At 36.7% G+C, this 24,884-nt stretch overlaps 1 protein-coding gene across 1 annotated transcript in view; it reads right to left on the bottom strand.

The window, feature by feature from the left end:
- RELN (reelin) overlaps positions 1–24,884 on the bottom strand; it is a 521,571-nt gene that overhangs the window by 241,524 nt on the left and 255,163 nt on the right. The window contains exons 9-10 of the mRNA XM_030933242.1: positions 6,575–6,671; positions 3,511–3,751 (exon numbers count right to left, since the gene is read on the bottom strand). Of these exons, the coding sequence (XP_030789102.1) occupies positions 3,511–3,751; positions 6,575–6,671 (338 nt within the window). The remainder of the gene's footprint in view (positions 1–3,510; positions 3,752–6,574; positions 6,672–24,884) is intronic.

Genomic DNA, 24,884 nt, shown 5'->3' with positions numbered 1-24,884 from the left:
ATCCTGCTACTGGTGAGAGATGTATTTTGGACAAGGTATTTAACACCCTCTATGCTCCACTTTACACATAGAAAAATGGGACTAATACAGCATCTTCTTTAAAGGTTTATGAGGATCCAGTTAAATGAGATGATGATGATGATGATGATGATGATGATAACGACGACGATGATGATGATGTGTGTGTGCGTCTGGAATAGTGAGTGCCTAGAAGAGTAAGTGTTCAATAAAAGTAGCTTTCATTACTTGATCAAAGGTAATCCTAACTGTGCTTGGAAATTTTTTCATAAATAGCTCCATTTTGTAATTAAGCATTGCTGTTAGATGTGCTCTTTGAGATAATCAAGATGGAAACACCTTGGAATTTTTTTTTGTTTTTTTTCAGATCATAGCTCACTGCACCTTGAACTCCTGGGCTCAAGCAATGGTCCCATCTCAGCCTCTGGCATAGCTGGGACTACAGGTGTGCACCACCACGCCTGGCTAATTTTTTTTTTTTTTTGTAGAGACAGGGTCTCTCTATGTTGTCCAGGCAAGTCTTAAACTTCTGGCCTCCAGTGATCTTTCCACTTTGGCCTCCCAAAATGCTGGGATTACAAGCATGAGCCTCTGTGCCTGGCCATCTTGGAAACATTTAATGAGTAGGTTGAACAAATAATACAACTCTAAAAACTAAAAGTCCAAAATAAAGCAATGCTTAAAACACACCTTGTGACCAATAGGAACACTGAGATATGCTTTCTAATTTGCTGTATTTAGCTTTCACCTCAGAGGCCGTCAAGTAAAGAAACAATATTTGACAAAGAAGTTGCATATAGTCTAAAGAAACAATTTTTATTTCTAGAATTCTAAATCACTTGGCAAAAGCAATTCTTTCATTCTCAGATGGTGAAACCAAAAAAAAGGGCAGTCATGTAAATGAATTAAAATGACAAATTCTTAGATTTTATTAATGCATTTATTTGAAGTTTTAAAAAGAAACATCAGAGAAAAATTTCTATCCAATAGCCACATCAAAGATAATGTTATAAATCATTACTACAATGATTTTTTTTCCTTAATAGACATAGGTCACTTGGCAAGTCTCAAACGTGTGATTGGAAAGCTTATGAGTAGGATGAGGGACCACAAAGCAAAGCATATTCCATATAAAGTTGTAATATAATCAAAATTACTACCAAAGCAAAACCACACTTCATGCATTTTTATCATGGGTGGTACCAAATACATGCAATGAGAAACCGAATAGCTAATTAGATTAGTGTAATGGCTTGTAAAATGAAACAGAAAGTACATTTATGCCATAAAGGGTACTCAGACCAAATGATAAATGATCATCATGGCAAAATGTGAATCCCAGGCCCTGAGGTCTCCTGGGTTTTTGCATCTGCTTGCCAATGTTGAACAATGACAGCAGAAATTCCTCTTTTAATCAAGTGGTAGTGGGATATGACATAGGCTATTCTGACAAATGTTTTTTTCTAGACTCATACAAAAGAAATCCATGGCTCTTTAAGGAGCCATGACTTCAGATTCTGTCAGAATAAATTTCCATATGGTTTACTGCTTGTATTGAGCAAAGAGAATGCCTGTTCTTAACGTCAATTAGTATACTTTCAAATCAAAGCAACATGACTAGGGTTTGACTTGTTAAGCAAGAAGTCATTTGCATCAGGAGAGTTCCTGTGTTGAGGGTTCACCAAATAATTTGTAATAGTTTTTCTGGTGCTCAACTCTATTATTAAAAGGAGGTGAGCATTCTTGATCTTTCTATTCTACTTGCTACTTTTCTTGTGATCCTCACCCCTTTCTAGCTCGGGATGTTCTGTAGCTGTGAGACACATTTTAAAAAATTCTCCAAGCTGTGTTTGTATTTTATTTTCATATGTTAGAAACTTGAGAGGATACAGTTGAGGGTCTCATGGCATTTTCATATCACCCAAGTGCAATTTCATATTCCATGCACTCTCCGGGCAGGCAAGCCCATGATTTCAATTCCCATTCATAAGCCTAATGATTGCCAAATTTGGATCTTTCTCTGAGCTTCTCACCCAAATATCTACCCTCCCATCAAATCATTCTTCTTGTTTTCCCTCAAGATAATCAAAATTGATATGTCCAAAGGGACTCACCAACTTCTAGCAAAACTGCTTCTTCACTATGTTTCCTTTTCAATGAATGGCACCTGTCTACCCAGTTGCCTACACCTTGTCCCTGACATCTAACATTCTTTCATCTTCTCAATATGTCCCCAACCTTTTCTGTTCCCTGTCCTAAAAACTGAAATAGCCACATTTTTCCATCCTCTCACTCCTAATTCTGGCCAATATGATCTCCCATTGAACTACTATAAGAAGCCTCCTATTTGGTTTCTCTGGATGCACTCTTTCTTCCTTCCATTCCGTCTTCTATCCTCAAAGGGATATTTCAAAAACAAATATGATTGGCTCCTGTTTAAAGCACCTCAGTGGCTCTCTATCACCTTCAAGATAAAAATTCAAACTCTACAGACTCTTGCAAGATCTTCAAGGTCTTGTCACTGGCCATGTCTTCAGACTTTTCTATCACAAGTCTCAACTTAAAATGTATTAGACAACTATTCTGAATTTTGCCTAAGACTTTTACTTTGTGCTCTCACCTTCCAGCCTTAGTTTGGGCTGCTATAACAGAGTACTATGACTGGGTGGCTTAAACAACAAATATTTCTTATAGTTCTGGGGGCTGGGAAGTCCAAGACCAAGGCACTGGAAGATTTGGTGTTCAATAAGGGCCACTTTCTGGTTCTCAATGTGCTTCTGGAGTGTCTGTACCCTTGTCACTTAATTACCTCCCAAGGTCCCACCTCTAATACCATTGTAATGGAGTTAGGATTTCAATGTATGAATCCTGGGGAGGAGGAGGGACACACACAGCCCACAACCCAGCCTTAATGTATCTGATTTATAAATCTAGATACATGATTCCTCCTACCTGGTCAACTCTAAAGTACTGTTGAGTCTCTACTTGGAGTCCCTTTTCTCCTACCCTGCCTTTGTAACCCCCAAGTCTGCATTTGGTACTGTTATATTGTACTTTCTCAATACTCTGAACTTTCCCAGCAAATCATAACCATTAGGCTGTTTCGTATTTGCATGTTGACATATTTAACTCCCCCCAACTAAACTGACATCCACACAATAGGAAGAGACACATCTGACTTTTTGTGGTTATATTCTCTGGGTTCAGTCCAGTACATGGCACAGTGAGTTCTCAAAAATACTTGTTAAATGAATGAATAAGTGAATGTTTTATACCAATGACTCTCCATCCTTAAAAGGTCCGGTAAGATAAATAAGTATATTATCTGAAATAGCCACATTTTTAAATAATTATCTATTTAAGTATATTATCTATTCTTTTAATAGTTGTTTTGGTAAAATCGTTATCTTTATACAATTTGGTTTATTGAGCTTCACTTTTAGAAAGGAGATGAAGGATTAAAACAACCCCCAAACCAAAAAGAGCTCTAACCTTAACTGTAGCTCCTGGGAAGAAAAGCCAGTTGCCTGTGTCCACTGGGTCGAGACTATCTTCTAAAATGACTTGTCTGTGAGCTGAATTGATGATCAGGATGTTATCTAAGGCCCAGCAGGCTTCATACACTTCACCTACATGAAGATTTTCCTGCTTCCACTGAAACTGGACATTCTCCCCTTTGGCATCCTCAGGAAGGTAGAGGATATGGATGATTGTGCTGACATTGGAAGGGGCTCTGGAACATAGAGAGAGATGGGAAGTTCAGCAATGTTGACTTTTTCTTTCTTAGAGATGAATTTTGTTTCTTAAGGTTGTAGTTTCATGATCTCAAGAATGTTATATTTATTACCGATAAAATACCCACAATCTCGTAGCCCTTAAATCTTTTAATATTTGCTGACTATTAAGATTTTCATATGGAATGATGACAGTTCAAGTAATAAATACCTACAAAAGGTTTACATGGAACACAAGTCAGGCACTAAGTATGCTCAAGTAAGTCAGTAAGGGAAAAATTAAAGAGAAAATGGCACATACTCTTATGGCTTATGTAAAAAAATTACAAATCACAAAGTATATCCAGCACAATTTTTTGCACATGGCAAACATACAATCTAAAACAGGTTACTCAATAATAAGGAGAAAAAGTATAAAAGGGTGATTTTTTTTTTTTTTTTGAAACAGGGTCTTGGTCTGTTGTACAGGCTGGAGAGCAGTGGTGCTATCACAGATCACTGTCATCTTGAACTCCTGGCTCAAGTGATCCTCCCTCCTTGAGTAGCTAGGACTACAGGCATCCATCACCAGACCCAGCTAATTTTTATTTTTATTTTTATCGAAATAGGTCTTGCTATGTTGCCCAGGCTGGTCTCAAACTCCTGGGCTCAAGTGATCCCTTCTGCCTCAGCTTCCCAAAGTGATGGGACTGCAAGCGTGAGCCACCGTGCCTGGCAAAGCTGTGATCTTAATGTTGATTCTTACTTTGAAATTATTCACCTATTAGAAACCACTGTGTGCAATATGTTTAATAATCAATCTAAATTATTTTTATTTCTACTAACCAGATATGTTTTCATATGTTTAGTCTGTATCAAATGTGAGATTTGCCATAATTAAATGCTCTCACTTATAATACCTCACCATTTCATATAGATCATCCTTAAAAACATGATATAACATGATTTTCTATATTACCTCTACTAGAATCTAGATCCTTCTGCTATATAATATAATATTTTTATTAAACATTTTCTTCCACCAAAGTAGAAACCTGCTGTAGTAAAAATGATTGCCTTTGCTAAGATTAAAAGTGGTACTAAAATGCAAACTAGCGGTACCCTGGGCTTGTCATAAATCAGTTTTGAAAGGACTAGAGAAGAGCCATATTTCTCACTCACCAATGAAGCACATATATATCTGTAAAATTGTCACCATAGTTATAGATGGTGTACCTTACCTTTGGGGGTAATCAATTCCCTTTTCTTTTAAAATATTTCATGATGACTATGCTTTTAACTTCCCAAAGAATTGAAGTTGATGAAGAGAATATATTTAGGTAGTGATTAGGAGCACTTTCACTCTAACCTCCAATGGTAAGGGAAATTTGCATTGGTTTGGTACATGGCCTAAAACTTAAAGTACCATTTAGTGAAAAATAGATGGGTTCCGCTGAACACAATCTTTATATGTTCTAAGTAAATATGTAGTTTCATTGTTCATCATATCAAAAACTTGTAGCTGTTTTCCAGCAAGAAATATGTACCATAATTTACTTAAACTATGATATATAGCATACTAGAAAGAGAAAAAAATGGAAAAATGGAAATACAGGTAAATTTTCAATATTTATGCTTCTTTGTTTAAAGCCATTTATAGAAATATTTAATATGAATGCATTTTCATAACTACTAGAAATTACAAAGAATAGCAAAATGTTCTGTTATAAAATTGTCACAGTATGTCAGCGCTCAGTTTGTATCAGGTGCCCATACATTATATTTTGTCCTGACACAGAGAGAGACAATGTATTAAAATCCATGAGTTAGAAACACTTTTCTCGGTTTTTGGTTAGACTAAAGATTTGTAAAGTTTTTATTATTATTATTTTTAAACACCACTACCAAAGAAACTTTAGACAAACTGGCTTAGTATTATACTGACAGCCTAATATTTATTCTACTACCCTAAATAATAGTTCTTTTAATATGGAACTATAATAAAGAGAATAGCTGGTAGAAAAAAAGAAAGCTGTCACAAAACTGATAAGAAAATATTCCACTTAGGTTATGCTAACTTAAGAGCTAACCCAATCATAATAATCACTTTATAAAAGTTTAAGCTATTTTTTTCCTTTAAATATCTTATACCTAAAATTAAGTATCCATTTAGAATTTTATTTCACGGTTTAAACTCTTCAGTAGTGGCAAACATAATTTGAGTTTTGCTAATCTAGCCAAATCTTTTTCACATGAACGAATTTCTTCATCCTCAAGCATCCTACCTTATTTTCTTATTGAGGGATATTTTTTAATAAAGAAAATGTAATATGTAATTACAAGTCACATCACAATTATGACAATAGAATTTTAGAACTGGCCTTAGGGAAGTTAGAAAGGATGTGACAGAACTGGAGATTAGATGAAGGGCCCTGTGGCTATTAACTCAGTATCATCACAGACTGGAAGGGATTTAAGTAGTCATCTGATGTACTTCCAGACCATAAGGCAGGCCGGAGTTAGGCCACCTAGAGCAATGGGTGGTGATATTATTTTGTGGAGAATGTTAGCATAAAAGCTATGATCGCAAATTTACTTTTACCAAACATAATTTGTTATAAGTACTGCTGACAGGAGGAAGTTCTGAATGGAAAATGACACTTTTAATAATATCTTCTCCGAACAGGGTCGGTCATAATATGCGCATCCATAGAATTCAACATAATTAACAACCAGAGTCCTTTTCACCCTAAAGAAAAAGTTGGTGCTAGATTAAAGGCATATAGGAGAGTAGAATTCCATCTATGTCAGAATTTAAGAAAATACTTTAAATTACAACAAACCTAATTTTCTCTAGCTGAATCCAGTCCGCAGAGTTATTCTTGGCATATAACACGATGATGCTGGGGTCTGAATAACTAAAGCGACATGAACCTGATCCTGTAAATAGCAATAACAATAAATTTCAAGGTTAAAAAATGAGGCAAATACATATTATCTTTTCTGATAAATATTTTAGATAACCTTTAAACTATTAGATATTTGTCTGGTAACTTCCCCATTCTTCTAACGATGCTGAAATTTCCTGTGATCTCTTCTGGTAACTATCATTTGATAAATAATCTTAGGAACCAGAAAAAAAGGAGATAAATAAATAAAAATAAATAAATAAATAAATAAATAAATAAAAATTGGAGATTTCTTTAGAGATACATGAACTACTAAATTAAATTGTAAAATAAATACTTAGTGCTATGCCAAGAAATAACTAAGTATTATGGGATGGCTAATAAGGTCATCATGGTTCTTGCAAGTTAATATCAATTAGGAGTGATTACATTAAATGGTACATAAGTCATTCCACTGAAGAATAAAAACACCATTCTTTTTGTGTGTGTGTATTATCTAAATGATGAGACAGTACATGAGAAACTAAAATACTGTAAAGAAAACTCAAATACTAAATGAATGAGTCCTATTACGGATGTGATTTGTATTACTCTCCCATAGCCCAGCATTACAGATTTCAAATACAGATTATGTCCCTTTGTGAATATTTGGTGATTATTTATCATGATTATTTTCAATAGTGGAAACACTAGCACCAAAGAAAATTTTTAAGCTGATAAGAATCTGTTTCCACATGTTGAATGAATTCATATAATAAAGCATAGCACGACTCCAATTTCAAAGCTCTCAGAATGCCCAAAACAGCCCTGAAACATTTGCCAGAAGAGTATTGTAATGGATGTAGCACAAATTTTTATACTATCTTTAAAACGACTGAACCAAAAGAAAAAAAAATAGTGCGATTTATGTTTAACTTTCACCCATCTGCTAGAGGAGCCTCAGTTTCAGCAAATGGCTTCTGTTGAAAATTTTACATTTGTAGTGCTCAGGGGTTCCAAGCTTTAATCAGACTCATTTATTTTATCTCAGTGGCGTTTAGTACAAAACCAGTTAGTTTGTAATTGCCAGAACTGGCAGTGTACTAAAAGGCCAAACAGCAGTTTTCCTAGATTTATTCTCACAGCCAAAACGTAAGTGAAAAAGCATGAAAGAAAAGGATATTCAAAGGAAAGCTACCGAGCAGCACTGATCTCAAATGGAAACCCTCCTTATGCTACTTTAATTGTTGCTAAAATTCTACTTTTCATGAGCAGGTGCTTAAAATAAATATCAAACTGTGCGACTGGAAATGGTGACAGGAAGGATTATGTAGGACAAACTTCAATACAAACAAGAATGAGGTCTAGCAGAGAATCTGTGATTTTGAAGGAAAGTTCAAATTAGCCTCAAGAATTTAAATGTTACTCGTGTGCTTCCTTTATGTCTTACACACCATAAACTACTTAAAAGCAAATGTATAAGGCAAGTCTCTGCAAAAGGAAAGCATTCAACAAATGATAACCAAAAATGTTCCTTACAGAATGCAATTTCTTGCGAATTGTTTACAAATTAAGAAAGAGAAGGAAAGCTGATACACACAAAAATAAAAAATGTGTCAAAATATAGCCTTGATGACAAATATGACTTCTCTTGTCTATTTTCTTATGCCACCATCTCAGTGTCATGAGGTTAACTTTTTTATGCATCTAGAAAATAAAAAGGCACCCAGCAGATGACTCACTTTTCCTCAGCCATTCAGTAACATTTTCTTATATCTAAAACATTAGTTTTTGTTGAATGCATCTCTTCCTTGCTATGTCAAGGGACTCTCCCTGGCTCTTGCCAGATCTCTGCAATAGTGATAGTGAATAGTTAGTCTCCCTGTCCCAGCCTCACCGGTTCTCACCCAGCTAGTGTTGCCAGCGCTCTTTCTGCAAGTCAGCGGAATCGTGTTACCTCTGTGCTTATAACAATTCCTCAGTCCTTTGAGGGAAAAGCTGCACTTCCATCCCCAGTGGGGTAAAGGTGCACAGTTCCTACAGATCAAATGTGTACCCTGAGAAACAGAACTAGCCCAGGGTTATCTTGAAGCCTTCATATATAAAAAGATGACCAAAAAGGCAAAGAGATTCCAACAGAGGGGTGGACAACTGTAAGACCATGATTGGGGCTCAGGGTATGAGTGGTCAGCCAGTGGAGAGGCACTGCCCATGCCAGAGGAACTGAGGTGGAAGGTACCAGCTGGAAGGAGCACTTCCCAAGAGAGCCCTCAGCTTTGGAAATCTGCCTCACTCAGAGGCCACTCTCACCAGATTACCCTTCCAAACATACCAGGCCAATGATAAATGATTCCCTACTCCCGCCCGGTGTTGCTGTATGTATAACTGGGTAAGTTTTTTCTTCACACAAACCCTCCAAATTGCAATCCCACTGTCCCATGGACTTTGGTCAGCAGAATATGTTTTGTTCTTGCCTAGATTGAAATGGCTGCTTGACTCTGTCTGGGGTGAGAGGAGGAAAGAGTTAGTCATTGCTCATCCCTTTGTCATGTATCCAGGTGCTTAATGTCACTCCTGGCTCCCTGTGCCCAGACACTGTAACACCCCTTAAGGTACCTTCTTAGGGAGTGAGGAGGCAATGCTAAGCAGGCAGCACCTGTAACAGGCACTTCTTTATTTCCTCTCTTAAATCAGAGATATTTATTGCCAAAGTTGAAATTTAAAACCAGAAAGGAAGGACAATTTCAAATGTCAAATGCAAAATATCATCTTACTTGCCTGTTCATTTTCCTCCTTCAGGTCACTTCCAATGTAATCCCTCACTCTGAGGCAGCAATTTTTTAAGAATTTAAGGAGTTGTTGAAGGAGGAAAGGTAATGGAGAATCATGGCTATCAAGGTGTGGTCTGAGAGGAACTGATGAACTTAAATGGTCTACAAATGCAGCACTTTCTTTTGTACTTTCAGGCAAATGAGCAAAGCCCATATACTTCATTTTTACCCTCAACAAGGGTAAAAGTGACTAAGGGTTTCTAAGGTTTGGTAGTCATAAATAAAATTAGCAAACATCATGAATTTACTGAGGTCCCCACACAGTCTGAGAACCTCACACACTGATGCACACAGAATACTTCTATGCCCCCAGTTTGGGGGAAGGAAGGATTTTTTTTTTGTGAAAGGTAAATGGTTCCAGTGGTCTTGGTTATCAATTCTTGATTTTAAGTTGACAAATAAATTGGTGAATGATAAAGATAAACCTACAGTCATAGCAACTGTCACACTATCATATTGTTTACTCAACCCCATAAAATATAAGGCAAATTGTTATCAATTGTGCCTATGAATTTGTCATTTTAATAACTTCCTTTGTATGATCAAGTTAAATATAAAAATTCTGGCTTTTAAAACTTTTCTAGCATTTTAATGTAAAATCCTATGTGTAAGTTCATTCTTACTAGGTTAACAATGTAAAACATGTAATTACAAAACATAGGAACACAGATTATAATGCCCTCATCCACACGTACCATCCTACCAGTGTTTTCTGCCATCCTCCTCTTACGGTGGATGAAATATTTCTGCTATAATCAAAGGTTAACTTCCTCATGTGGTCTATTTAGATCCCACCTTGCCTTGCTTCTTAAGAGTCCTCCACTCTTCCTCCTGCATCATCAATTTCTCCCAATGAATTTCCTGGATAATGTCTATTATCTTACAAACATCTAACAATATACAACTCATCTTCCATCTTAAAAAAAAAAAACAAAAAACTTTCTCGATGTTATGCCCCCACCTTCTGCTCCTTCCCTTCCTACTTTTGCTCCCTTTTCGGGCAAAACTTCTCCAAGGGGTTGGCCGTCCAGTGATTGCCTCCACTTTCTCACAATCTATTTTCTTTTCCCCACTCCATCCAGGCTTCTACTCTCAAATACTCCGTTGATACCCCTCTTGGCTAGTCCCCAGGTCACTGGGGAGTTCATGCTGCCAAATCAACAGATTGCTTTCCCAAATTCAGGTTATGTGACTTTGCAGCAGGATTTGTCAAGGCTGATCTGATATTTCTGGGATGTTCTCTTCTCTACACTTCCACCACCCTCTTGATTTTTCTCCTGCTTCACTGGCCATTGCTTCTGAGTCTCCTTTGTGGCCCTTTTCCTCTTACTCTCAAATATTTTTTATTAATTTAATTTTTAATTTATAATAATTGCACAGATTTATGGGGTACAGTGTGCTGTTATATGTATACATTCCAGAATGATTAGATCAGCCAATTAACACATCCATCACCTCACATACTTCATTCTTACCTCTTAAATGGGCATATTAATCTTAGTAAGTCAAAATCAAAAGTATTGATTTTCCAGTAACCAAATATTCTGTGTGTCTCTTCATTTTGAATGACACCACCCCAAATACAAACAAACAAACCAAAAAACCTAAATTGGTGTTTAGGAAGAAATATAATAAAATTGTAACCTTATAGAAAAATGGTTCTCTAATTTGTAATATGATGAAGTAACGAGAAAAATCTGATGGTAGGTGTATCTTATAATGTATCACCTAGCCTTTAACAGATCATACTTAATTTTTCTTATTTGAGAGAAGCCTACATGATAATGAATTCAATGCTTATTAGCACTACTCACAATTCTATATAATTCTGTACTCCACTTTTTAGAGTAAAATTGCCTCTGATATAACATATCTTCCAGAGAGGCAGTATGTGTAGGGTTAGGAGAATGGATAGAGGAGACAGGCTGCCAGGGTTGCAATCTGAGCTTTGACACTTCTAAGATGTGTGACCTTTGACACGTCTTAAGTTGTGTGGCCTTGGGCAAGTCACTTACTCTTTCTGTGTCCTAACTTCCGCACTTGTAAAATGTGAAAAATGACAGCAACTGCTTCACAGAACTGTTGTAAAAATTAAGGCGTTAACACAAGAAAAGTACCTAGAAAATAGTTACTGGTGCATACTATTTAATAAAGTTTAGCTATGATTGAATATTTCTAAAATTTATTTTTAAAATTCATTTATCCCAGAAAAAGGAGGTAATGCCTGATCATATTTGTTCATGGACTAAATATTAAATTCAACTACTACTTACTAAAGAACTTACAATACACTTTTCCTCTATAGTTTCTTTCACTTTTGGCTATTCCCCTACTCTTTACTGGACATGCTATTAATTCAATAACAATATGAAAACTGAGACCTAACTGAGTAGCCCATCTATTTGTTAGCATCACTGGCAAATATACTAGTAGGGAAAGAGAAGAATCTCCTTTTACTTGTTGAAAAAAAAAAGGAGCTGCTCTGAGAGTAGGCTAGTAAGACAGATTAGGAAAAGTGGTACACTTCGTAAGGTCTATACAGTTGCTAGAGTGGAGTTAAAAATTTAATTGTGCAGTTCCAAGCATCCAAAGAAACCAGAAAATCTGATTAGTTAGAATTTTAATAGTACCCATCCAAAAAAATTTCCAGCAACTCAAGAGAACAATTATAGGGTTATGAACAGATAGGCCCTGCTATAGACATTTCTACCTTACAAGTAAGGAAACGAAGGTAAAGAGGTTAAAAATTTCACCCAAGGACACCTACTAACAAATGAGATTCAGAATGGAGTAGATATAAATCCATGCTTTCGACTACTTCACTATACTTCTCCTGGTGTACAAAACACTCTTTCTTCTTCTTCTTCTTCTTTTTTTCAATAGTGCTACATTTTCACAGGGTACATGAATGTATTAGGACGGGTTTATGTCCTGTTGCTTCTACTCAGGCTCATGACTTAAGGCCATAATGGTCTTGTTTTTGATAAAGAGAGAAAAACCAAAAGGACTGAGCCTTTAACCCCGCTGCTAGTCATCATCTCAACTCTCTCTCAGGTTTTACCATGGTAGAAGATTACAGAAAAACTGAACCAAGAAGAAATACCATGTGTACTTGGGCATCACTTCTCTGCACATCCTTGACCATTCCTCTCCTTTCCCTGCCCTCATAGCCTGTCACCCAAACCTGTAGACCCTCCTTTTGCTCATCTGTTTATGGACAGGGGTCTCACTATGTTGCACAGGCTAGAGTGCAGTGGTGGGATCAGAGTTCGTGTAGCCTCAAATTCCTGGGCTCAAGATATTCTCTCACTCCAGCCTTCCAAGTAGTTGGGACTACAAGTGTGAGCCACCATACCCAGCCCTACATATTTATTAAATTTATACCCGTTTTTTCCCTTCACCACCACCTCCTTAGATCATCGTTCACCCAGGTCAACGTGAGAACTTCCTAACTGGGCGCTCAAAAGAAATACACAAAAATTAACCTTCTAAAGAATTTCTTTATTATGTATTTGCTTAAAAAAAAAAAAAAAAAACTATGGGAAGGCACTATAAAGAGAGCTAAAAATGTTACATTCTAAGAAAACTAATATCCCAGCATTTTCCAACTCAATTATGTGAAAAGTATTAACCTGATATAATATTGCAATCATAAATTTAAGATATGCATGTAATTAATATTTGCTTCCTAAATAACACATTCCGTGATGGCTTGCAAATCTAGTTCTTTTTTTTTTTTTTTGAGATGGAGTCTTACTCTGTCATCAGGCTGCAGTGCAATGGCGTGATCTTGGCTCACTGCAATTTCCGCTTCATGGGTTCAAGCAATTCTCCTGCCTCAGCCTCCCAAGGAGCTAGAACTACAGGCGGGTGCTACGACGTTCAGCTGATTTTTGTATTTTTAGTAGAGACAGGGTTTCACCATGTTGGCCAGGACGGTCTCGATCTCTTGACCTTGTGATCCGCCTGCCTCAGCCTATCAAAGTGTTGGGATTACAGGCATGAGACACCACACCCGACCGCAAATCTATTTCTTTTTTACAAAAATTTGACCTCTCAGATAAGCAAAACAAACAAAAAACTATTTCTAAAGTTACAATTTTACCATAAAGAAATAATATTTACCAGTGTAAAACAGTACCCAGTATTTGTTATTTAAAAACGAAGGAATAAAAAGAATGACAGATATTTCTAAACAGTTGCTACCTTTTAATGTTGGAGAGATTCATCAGTATAATTCTAACAAATATTTTATTGTAAACTTGGTCTGATCTAGGCACTACTTTACCTAATCGAAAACTACAACTGAAATAGGTATCTACTTTTACTCTGGTTCTATTTAAAATACTACTGTCCCTAGTATCATTTAGAAAAAATAGACAAGTAACTTCCCACTTTTGTCATAGGAAGCCAGGCCAAGATGATGAATTAATCAATCAATTCATCAATTAGTTCATCAATAATCACCAACTATTAAAAGTATCCCTTATGTTAGAAGTATATGTGAACTCAAAAGCCTAGTTGCTGTCTTGTGATTCAGACTCATTTCTTTTAACCTCAGCTGTCATTCAGAAAAAAAAGTAGGAAAAACAGACCCTCTAACTAGCCCTTCTCACTTAAGAAGTAAAACATCATTTAGTACTGACATTTCCATAAGGGCTGCTGTGGCCACCCAAACACCAGTGGGTATGACTCTTGATGCTGGCTAGTCCTTCTGCTCGGTTAGCTCTCTTACACGATTCGGGCCTCTGTTTAATGGTTACACCCCTCAGATGCCTTACCCTGGCCACCTGTAATAAAATGCTAACCCCATCACTCATTGACCTCTGATTTAATTTTTCATTGCATTTATTACTCCCTGACATGTTCATTTATTTGATGGTTGCCTCTTCTCACCAGAATGTTGGCCCCTCCAGAGCAAAGATTTTGTTTCACAAATTCTAAGTGCCTTGAGAGCTGCTTCACACAGAAGAGGAGCTCAATGAACACTTGAATGAATGAAGGCAATAAAGCCCTTCTGAGACTCGTCAGTTAAACTCCAGGAAGAGTGTCTTTTGGAAATACAATAATACTATCATTATTATTAACTTTTCTGTAGTACCTATTTTCAGCAGGATAGGGAGATGAGGTGATTTACAACCCCTGTCCACTACTACAAACACTGATGCTCTTCTAGGAAGAGCCAGAAGGGCAGCATCTCAGGCTGGCACCAAGTATTATCTGGGTAACAACATCACATAGTTCTGCCAATGCTACATTTCTGTTCCTCTGTTTAATATCTTTCCCTGGTGACAAAATAAGCTACAAGTATAAATTAACTACAGTTGGTTAAAGATATGGTGACTGCTTTAATATTTCTTGTAAGGGCTGCCTTAATTGAAACAGAAAACATAATAACCATGTTTTCAGCCAAACTAAATTCCTGCTTAACTCATGGCTCATTGTTGTTACCCAGTTCTAGGACTTAGGACCACAGTGGTAAGACATTTAAGAGATCACAAAGATGAATGTGCTTACTTGTGAGGGGCCCAGGCAGCCTCTACCACTACCCATGGTTATGTGGGGAGTTCAACTGGCAGAGAAAGGACTATATGGCTTGACTCCCAAATCAGTGCTCTTTTCCCTCTACTTGTTTATACCAACAGTAAAAATTGTTTGCCAGACTGGATTAAGAAAATGTGGCACATATACACCATGTGTGTACTATCTGTATACTATGCAGCCATAAAAAAGGATGAGTTCATGTCCTTTGCAGGGACATGGATGCAGCTGGAAACCATCATTCTCAGCAAACTATCCCAAGAGTGGAAAACCAAACACTGCATGTTCTCACTCATAGGTGGGAGTTGAACAATGAGAACACTTGGACACAGAAAGGGGAACATCACACACTGGGGCCTGTCGTGGGGTGGGGGGAGGGGGAGGGATAGCATTAGGAGATACATCTAATGTAAATGACGAGTTAATGGGTGCAGCACACCAACATGGCACATGTATACATATGTAACAAACCTGCACGTTGTGCACATGTACCCTAGAACACAAAGTATAATTAAAAAAAAAGAAAACTTACCAAAATTGTAAAAAAAAAATTGTTTGTCAGTATATATGAGTCATAAAGTGATATGTATATGCTGCAGAATATTCCAAATATATAAAAAAAATCCATGGCTTAAAATATCTACATTAAATAAAAAATATTACTTTGCATTAATGATTATTTCTTATTGAGAATCAGAACAGTAGCTATAGCAGTATATAGAAATCTCTATGGTCCCTATACGACAAGGCAAAAGCAATAGAACATGAAATAAAGGGAAGATAAGATGTAATCAGAATTTGAAAGGGAAAGTTGAGGCAACTTGCAGTGGGAGTAAGAAAGGAGGAAGGAAGTGTCAATAAGACGAATGTCGGAATGTGAACGTATATTATCAGTGCAACAAATCTAAGTGTAATGTTCAATTCCAACATGTTTGTCATAGACAAAAGAGGATTTACCACGAAGCTGATGAAGCTTTGGCTTCATGGCCCTCACTTTGGTCAGCACTATCTAAGGTCCTGGGAGAAGCTCTAGCAATATAGTCTGATGGCCATGTTTTATAACACTTGCAGTTGGTTAAGATTGTGGAAATACATTTATCTTGGGTTAGTGTGATATAGTTATGTGGTTTACTTTCCATTTTGTAGTCTAGTCATGTCATTCTCACTATAAAAACAGCTTCCAGGAACTCCTATGCCCACTGTGCTGATACATCCAGCATCATGACTCAAGGATAATGATGATACACTATTTAATGAGTGACGTCAATTCAGAGAGCAGCTAAGATTAGTTGCTGCACAAGGGAAGTTGAAATGTCCTGAAATATAAATAAGAGAGAGGTTTTCCAATTCTATAACGATTCTAAAAATCTAAATGACATGATCAGTAAGGAGTTGCAAAGGCAAATATTAAGCACCAACTCTGAGCTAACAAGCTAGAGGCAGAATACCCTTTCTATTATTTCCAGAAAATATTACAAAATTGTTGTCATAGGAAAAGGCGATTTAAGAGTACACGGCCGGCCAGGCGTGGTGGCTCACGCCTGTAATCCCAGCCCTTTGGGAGGCTGAGGCTGGCGGATCATGAGGTCAAGAAATCAAGACCATCCTGGCCAACACGGTGAAACCCCGTCTCAACTAAAAATACAAAAATTAGCTAGGCGTGGTGGCCCGCACCTGTAGTCCCAGCTACTCAGGAGGCTGAGGCAGGAGAATCGCTCAATTTCAAAGTGAAATTCCTTCACTGCAGGAAGCAGATGCAGTGAGCCAAGAGTGTGCCACTGTACTCTAGCCTGGCAACAGAGCGAGACTCCGTCTCAAAAAAAAAAAGATACAAGGAAAAAAGTACTATAGAACATTTCAGGCAGTTAACAAAAATGTTGTATTTCTTGATTTTGTGATGTTTGCGATACAGTCAATTTTGAACAATTTGTAATTTGTTTTTACTTCTTTTTGCATTCTTAATAAATTTTCACATTTGTACCTAATTTGGAATGTGTAATTTTGTATTTTTTTCCTTAGAGAGAGACCCTAACCCTCACTCAAGTTGTTTAAGCTTCAAAGGTGGATCTACACAACTCAGACCCACCTCTGTACAGAGCTTGTACTGCGCTACATTCCTACATTTCAAAAATGTCTTAAATCACAGGTCCCAGAGCAAGGCAATCCAGACTACAAAGTTCATTTTCCACTTTGCTTAGCATGGCACAATCAAATGTATTTAATGACAGGACAAGAATAAAGACAATAAGAATTTGAAATTTTTGAAATTCTTTTCTTCTCTTAAGGCAGGTTTGACTCAATTAAAATATTTATATATGGAAGTGAATCACAGTACAACTAGATTAGCATTGATGAAATGACTTCTAAGCAATGTTTACACACACAAAAATGCCATTTTTTTAAAGGCAGGGTCTTGCTCTGTTGCCCAGGCTGGAGTGCAGTGGTGTGATCACAGCTCATTGCAGGCTCAACTTCCGGCATTCAAGGCATCTTCTCGCATCAGCCTCTTAAGTAGCTGGGATTACAGGCACCCGCCACCACTCCTGGCTAATTTTTTTGCATTTTTTGTAGAGACAAGGTTTCACCATGTTGCCCAGGCTGGTCTCAAACTCCTGGGCTCAAATGATCCGCCTGCCTTGGCCTCTCAAAGTGCTGGGATTACAGGTGTGAGCCACCACACCTGACCTGCCATTCATTTTTGACTGTGTTGTCAAAATGAAACCTACACTGACCCTCATAAACCTCATTAAACCTCAGGGACTCAGAAACCGGAGAGAACCTGTAATTTCCAAGGCTTGCTAACTGGAATGTTTCTGTGCTATGCCGGCCTGGAGAATCCTAAAGAGCTTTTAGAGTTTATAATCTCAAGAATACACAAGCACATGAATCTGCAGCAATTATGTACTAATCAAATGCAATGCATATTAAGTACATAAAAATTCTGCTCATTGTGCAGTAGCCTATTTACCACAATATACACATAATATACGAAGAGCCAGGAAGTTTCCAAAATTCACAAATAAACTTTGTTTTTTCTTTCCATCCCTCGAGTAGTTAGCATAATAACAAACAATATAAAGAATAGCTTGATTTGATATAAAATCAAAGCCACTTAAAAATACAAGTATTAGTAACTCCTACTGAAAATTAAAGAGTTACTTCCTTCCTTGGAATAATAGCCATATAGGTCCATAACCCCTTGAAGTTAAATGAATTCTGTAATTCAAATAACTTAATTAACTTATAGATTTCAAAAAGGCAATATGGTGCATATGCCATGCCTAGAGCAGCACTCTATATTCCAACACATTAATACTTCTGCAGTGAAATGCATGATAATTCACATAAGTAACAGAAATAATGATCATAAATAGCTTTAAATCCTTTCAACACAGGTCTTGCTGCCAAATGAATTCAGGTCATGTCAAACTTTGCCATCACATACATTTTTTAAAAACTGGCTTGTGATATTTCCATATTTTTTGTAATACGAAATTGCAGATTAGGGATTGTGAGCCTGTATCTTCAAGAATTACATCTATTTTGTTTTACTTTTATAGAAGGATCAATCAATTGGTGTTTAGTCTCTCAAGGCCTGGGTAGTTTTGGGTAGATTTTTTTATTTGGTTATATCATTCCCCACCAATCCCAGGACTTTTCAAAGTAAATCACAGTAGAATGCAATAGAAGAAGCTACTGTTATCTTGGGGATTGGTAGTGGTTGCTGGGAGCAGCCTCTTTCCCCAAAGCTCTGCCTTAAAAATGAGCTGCCTTTTCAAATGCAGCACAGAGCCACAGAAGGAGAGAACTGATCTCACAGAATTTATAGATGGGGAAAATCACTGCCAGAAATCATGCCTCTAGATAGCACAGTGGGACCCATAAATACTGAAGGCTTGAGGAGTGTCTGGACAGAACCCTATTGAGGATTCCTGCAGCACGAGTGCTGCCACTGCCATTACTCAAAACTCAGACCTCAGAGACAAGCACAGCTCTAGGAGATGCATGTAAACAACAGCATTTGATATAGAAAGATCATAAAGTTATAGAATGGATGCAATCTGGCTACTCAGAACTCCTGCCACAAACTAGAACAACTCTTAGCAGGATCAGCGCATCCTTTCATCTTTTCTAGATAGATAAAAGGAGATCGGGACCATTAACTGGAGGTTGCAGTGAGTGGAAAGAGAAAGAGATGAATGGGCAAACTTTAGGGAGCTTTTACACAGCTAGAAACTGTTACTCTCAGGGGATATTACATGTTTCTGTAGGCTAGGGCATTCAAGAAACAGACTTGCCTCATTCTACATTGAAATATGAAAAACGTGATGAGTAACATAAGTAGTTCTGGCATTTACCCCTTTTTTTTGAAGCTAAGGGTGAATTTTGAGGTATTATTCACTAGGCAGAAAATACACTTACTCTACCCCCCCCCCACACAAAATTAAGAAATACAATAAAAGCTTTTTTGCTACTTTGCAATTCTTTTTCAAATAACTCTGTCCCAAATGAGACCATTATTACCCAGATTATCAATAGTTTGATAGTTCTATGAACAGCACTGTAGAAAAATGATTATATCATACTTAGATTTTAATTTCCTTCTTTACCATCTGCCAGAAAATCCTTAAAAATACTAGCTCTCTTGGCCCATGGTATCAAAATATTCTACTCTTAAGTAGAGCAACATCTTGATGACATGGCAAGTCTAGGAGTACTAACTCATGAACAGTATCTAATATATGACTCCCTGTTTTAAGCATGTAATGCTGTAATTTCCAGGATGGCTGGTATTTTATATATATATATATATTTTAGTTTTCATTGTTTTATTCTTCTCCTAGTACAAAAACCTACACTATATAACATTTTATATATCTGAGCATTTTGTTTGATAATATGACTATCTACATAAATTTGTTCCAATAATTTTTAAATTTTATAAAAATATAAGTGTTTATTTTCTAGTAGCTAGCTTTTTGCTTGATAATATTCAAAGCAAATTGTTTTTATTACTCTTATTACCTTACTGTACATCATATATCCACAGGGTACTTTGGAAAACAGAGTTCAAGGCAGGAGGGAAAATCTACTGGGAAGATGAGAATTTGGTTCTAAGCGTGCTATTTTACCAGTTCTCTGATCACAGGTAAAATAAATGCATGAGAAATGGCTACATAGGGAATGCGGTTGAGTCAGTGATCTGCCTGGTTGGTATGCACTCAGCTGCTGTCCCCCATGCCTGACAGTGTGTGCACATCCCACCATGCAGAGCAGCTTCTGGCTCTCATGAAATACAGGCTCGATTTGCCTTGCCTATGCCTGCACATAGAGGCAACTCACGCTTTGTTGAAGTTCAGGGGCCTTAGCCAAAAGGGCAGCAGTTTGATTCATGGGTAAGAAGCAGGGCAGGAAAAAATGGTTACTGTATCGGATAATGCTTTGTGGCAGCCCAGGCGGGAAGTGTCCTGGGGCTTCTCAGTCCCAAATGACAGGGATGACAATTGTGACTGAAAGAAGCCCACAGATATTACTTTAATTAAGAATAGTTCCATTCTGCATGAACAGAAATCCTCTAATTACTCTTGGATCTGTCAAGAACTGTTCTTGACAGAGCAAACAAATTTAATTTTGGTAAATTATGATAATCAAAATTAAGATAATTATTTTATGAATAGAAATTATAAATTTAGAGAAATGAATATCCAAAGTTTTTGGTCAGCCCAAATTATCAATTAATTTGGGCTAGGGAATTTGGATAGGGAAGTCTAGAGTTTATGTCTATACCTTTGTTTTGCCCACCAAAAATACCCATGGGGGAATTCAGCATTTATTAAGTGAGAAAACATATTTCAAGGACATTGTTGTATGGGGGGAACATTATATACAAGCAAAATTTTCATTCTAAGCATCTAAAAACTGATAATAAGGATTAAGAGAGGTCAAATAAAGTAGAAGAATAAAATCAATAAAAATCTTCAAAAATATTCTATACGTGAACTAAAAACATGCTTCTTTTATACTTGAAAGTCTTTTTCTCATAAAATATAGAAAAAGAATCAGGTTTGAAAAGCAACTGTCTTCCACTTTCTGTTTTATATTTATGTTTAAAATGAGGCTACTAGTAATAATCTCTGTTTTGACTATCAGACTTACAAACCTTTCTTTCTGGCTAAATGTGACAGTGCATGATTTATTGTACTTAATATTTTGTCCCTTAGTCACTTTCCTGGCTGAATTTCCCAAACCTCATTAGGGGACTTCTTCCAGTTCGTGGCAGATGGACAATGACCACAGGATATAAAATGAACAGCTGTCCTCCTCCCTGCTTGTGCTTTTCTCCCTTCCAGTCCTATCCCTCTTCCCTCACTTCCAAAATATTTATATTTCTTCATTATCACTGGTACTCCTACCATAATGGAGACAGGGATCCATTCTCTCCCAGTTTATGGAATGCCAAGCCACGTTCCAACCACTTCCAAGTGCCCAACCCCTGCAAGTTTTCTCCCAGGCCCACAGTAGAGAACTCTTACCATGTTGCATGAAACACAAGGAAGAGAAATGTGTCTGGCTTTGCCAGGTTCCCTGCCAGGCCGTCCTCCTTTCCCCAGGGCCCATGTAAACTACGCCCGGATGCTCATGCCTGGCCCATTTTCTAGGAGGAGTAATCCCCACCCTGGGCAGCAAGCGTTAAGTATCTCCTCTCCTCCACTCATGGCAATCTGGAGACAGCATTAGTATCATTGTTGTTGTCTGGCTCTGACCTTGGTCCCCACTTCTTAGCAGGGCTCCTGCGTCTTGTTCTTCCTACAGGGTGCCATATCCCTAACCCGCACTGTGACGCCTGACCCTCTGGTGGTACCATAACTGCTCTTGTCTATCTCTTTCCCAAATAATGAAGTCCTCCCTCCAGCCCTCCCTCTTTCCTGGACTTTCCAACAAATCACACTGTCATTCTCCTCTATAGTCTGCGTCTGTTAATCAGCAATGTTTACTGCCATACTTGTTTTCTTCTCCCATGTGGACTCTCCCCCCACCCCTCCCTTCTATTTGATAATAAACTTCTCAAAGATTGGGGTAGCGTCTTAGGCTTTGCTTTCTCTACAGTGAACATAAGTACATTATGATACATATAATAAACATTCTAAAGATCCTAAAGATCTTCTCTTTGACAGATGAGTCCCTGGTTAATTGACAAGAAACTGGAAACTGCAGGCTCAGACTAAATTCTAACAATGCCCATGGATTTCATTTAGCATACTCCCTTGCTTCCGAAGTCAAGAATGAGGATAGTATTCCGCACCAATGTGGAACAGTATGAAATCCCTAAACTAACCTAGGAATTCAATTTAGTTACATTTTTTTTTTTTAGTTCTAGGTGTGAGCCAAATTCTGTCCTACATACAGAAAGGGACGCTTGTATGTTCCTTAGCCCTCAAGGAATATTTAAGTTAGAAAAGGTGAAAGTGAATGTGCAGAAATGGTCAGTGTATCTATCAAAGCAGAATGAAGTACCTGTCATAAAATAAATTCAGAGGAGGTGGAGTTTCAAAGATATCAGGCTGGGGCAACGGGATGAGTTTTCATGGAGGAGTGGTGTTTGAGAGACCATTTGGTCTACATCAATAATGAATTTCTTCTCATCCTGTAGTTCACTGCTGTATTCCTTCTACTAGAACAGTCCCCTCAAAATGTTAACAGCACAGATTTATGAATGAATCACTGACATTTATTTTTCTAAGCCTCATCAGATGAATGACAAATTGAATATCTCAAAAGAGAAAGGGGAAAATACTTACGTCAAATTGTATATTTTAATTCATATAAAAATATTTAATTATCAGTTCTAATAATTAAATAACACTTATAATTAATCTCAACAATCTTTGCCAGAACTTTGAGCTTAGTGGTATTTTATAGGATTTCAGAATATTCTCTTTTATTACTTAAGCTAGGGCTTAAGAGTTTGGGGTGAGGTGGATTTGAAATATATATATTTATAAATATTATATATAAATACATGTTATATATATTTCATTTAAACTCATTTTTAAAAATAAACATTTCCTAAAAAGGTCACCTCTGGGATGACAAAGCAGGATACCCTGCATCATAATCAGTTTCACTCCTTTACTTACCAAATTTTAGTTAACATAGAGGTATTCCATATATAAATATTTCATTTTTTGTTTTAATATAGATATTTGAAGATCTGGAAATCAAATCTTAAATCTTAGTTGAATATATTTTATATCCAATAATCTCACCCCTAAATAAAACATGTATTTAACCTTATAAAACATATGTATTATTTTTGCCATTAAAATTTTCTAATGTTTTATTTATTTTTGTTTTGGGCTCAGGTCACCAAAGATTTTGTTAGTCTCATACTTAGAAGTGTCCATGTTTCAGAAGAGGTGTTCACTATTCCATAATAAGTTCCTCAAGGTCTCACTCACCAGGGAGAGTGATTCTCGAAAAAAAAAAATGAGAATCTAATTTTACATATATTTCAGTAAGTTCGTGGAGGAAATGAGCAATAATTCATACCAAGATATGGAGGAATCGATTTCTCCTCCTCTTGAATTACCTGTTCTAAAAGAGTTAAGAGAGAATTTCTCTACTGAATCAAGTTCTGAGTAATTAAGATGTTTATGAATTAGGCTCAAGGGAAAAATCAACTGCTTTTCTTATGCTAAGTGAAATATAATACCTTTTACAAGTGACATTTTATCCTTTACATCTATTAAAGAAAAAATAATACCAGATCTCTTTTCTTTCACAAAGCAATATTCCAATTCAGCTAAGAGTATTTTCAGCTTTTATAATTTCCAGTTTTTATTTTTCAAAATACGCTCGTGTAAACAGAGTGGCTCTCATTCATCTCTGAGACTCCGTAGCACGTACGGTACAGAAGGAGAATAATTCAGGCCTAAGAACATTTGTACATCTTAATATGTAAATACAAAGCATTTATGATTTAACGACTTCCTTCTGTCTTGAAATGATAAAAACAAAAACAAAGCAGAAAAAAAAAAAAATTAAACACACGTATGAAAATAAAACCCGAATGTTTAGGACATCCATGAGTAAAACTCAAGAGAAAAGGTACTAATCCTATAAATCATGAACAAATAACAGATTCTAGTTAGCTCAGTAATTACATACTGATAAACACATGCATATATATTTCTGTCTACTTGTTTCACTTAAAGCATAGTTGACTGATAATTCTCAGTTTCTTTCTGGGTAATCTTTTCCATTGACTGTGGTCCTCAGATCATCTCCCCCAAACCCGCTTTTAGCATGAAATGTCTGCATCACATCAATTTAACACTTGGTAACATACTATTATAGATGTCTTTGTAATGGTTACTTGTCACTCAGGCAAGAAATATTTATGAACATCTATTTATTATGAGTCCCTGGGCCAGTGACCGAGGATACTGTGATGGACAAGATAGATTTGTCTGGCAAGCCAAACTATTTATTCTTCATGGCGTGTTTCTAAATGCTTTACCTTTATTCTTTGTTTGGCTAATGAATCCTATTAATCTGATGTAAGAGGTAAGCTAAACTGAACAAGCATATTACTTAGTAAATTCTTTTAGAGTGACTCAATGCAGATCTCTATCAAGGAAATGACAAAGTCACCCCTAACACAACTACCCAAATAATTTTTCTGAAGAATTAATTTTATTCTATTTCTCTATTGCTCAAGACAGAAAGAGGTTCTTTTGCAGACCTCTATTAAATAGCTAAAGAACAACATTATTTTACTTTTAAAAGGCTAAATTAAATGAGTATAAACCTCAATTTAACATTTATCTCTCTATTAAATAAGTTGAAGCCCTGAGCTGATACAGATTAGTGTTCAGATAGATGCAGCTTTA

The sequence above is a fragment of the Rhinopithecus roxellana genome, chromosome 6 (genome assembly GCF_007565055.1).
Source record: "Rhinopithecus roxellana isolate Shanxi Qingling chromosome 6, ASM756505v1, whole genome shotgun sequence".
NCBI lineage: Eukaryota > Metazoa > Chordata > Mammalia > Primates > Cercopithecidae > Rhinopithecus > Rhinopithecus roxellana.
The sequence above is the reverse complement of the archived record's forward strand: the minus strand, read 5'-3'. Positions and strand labels throughout refer to the sequence as shown.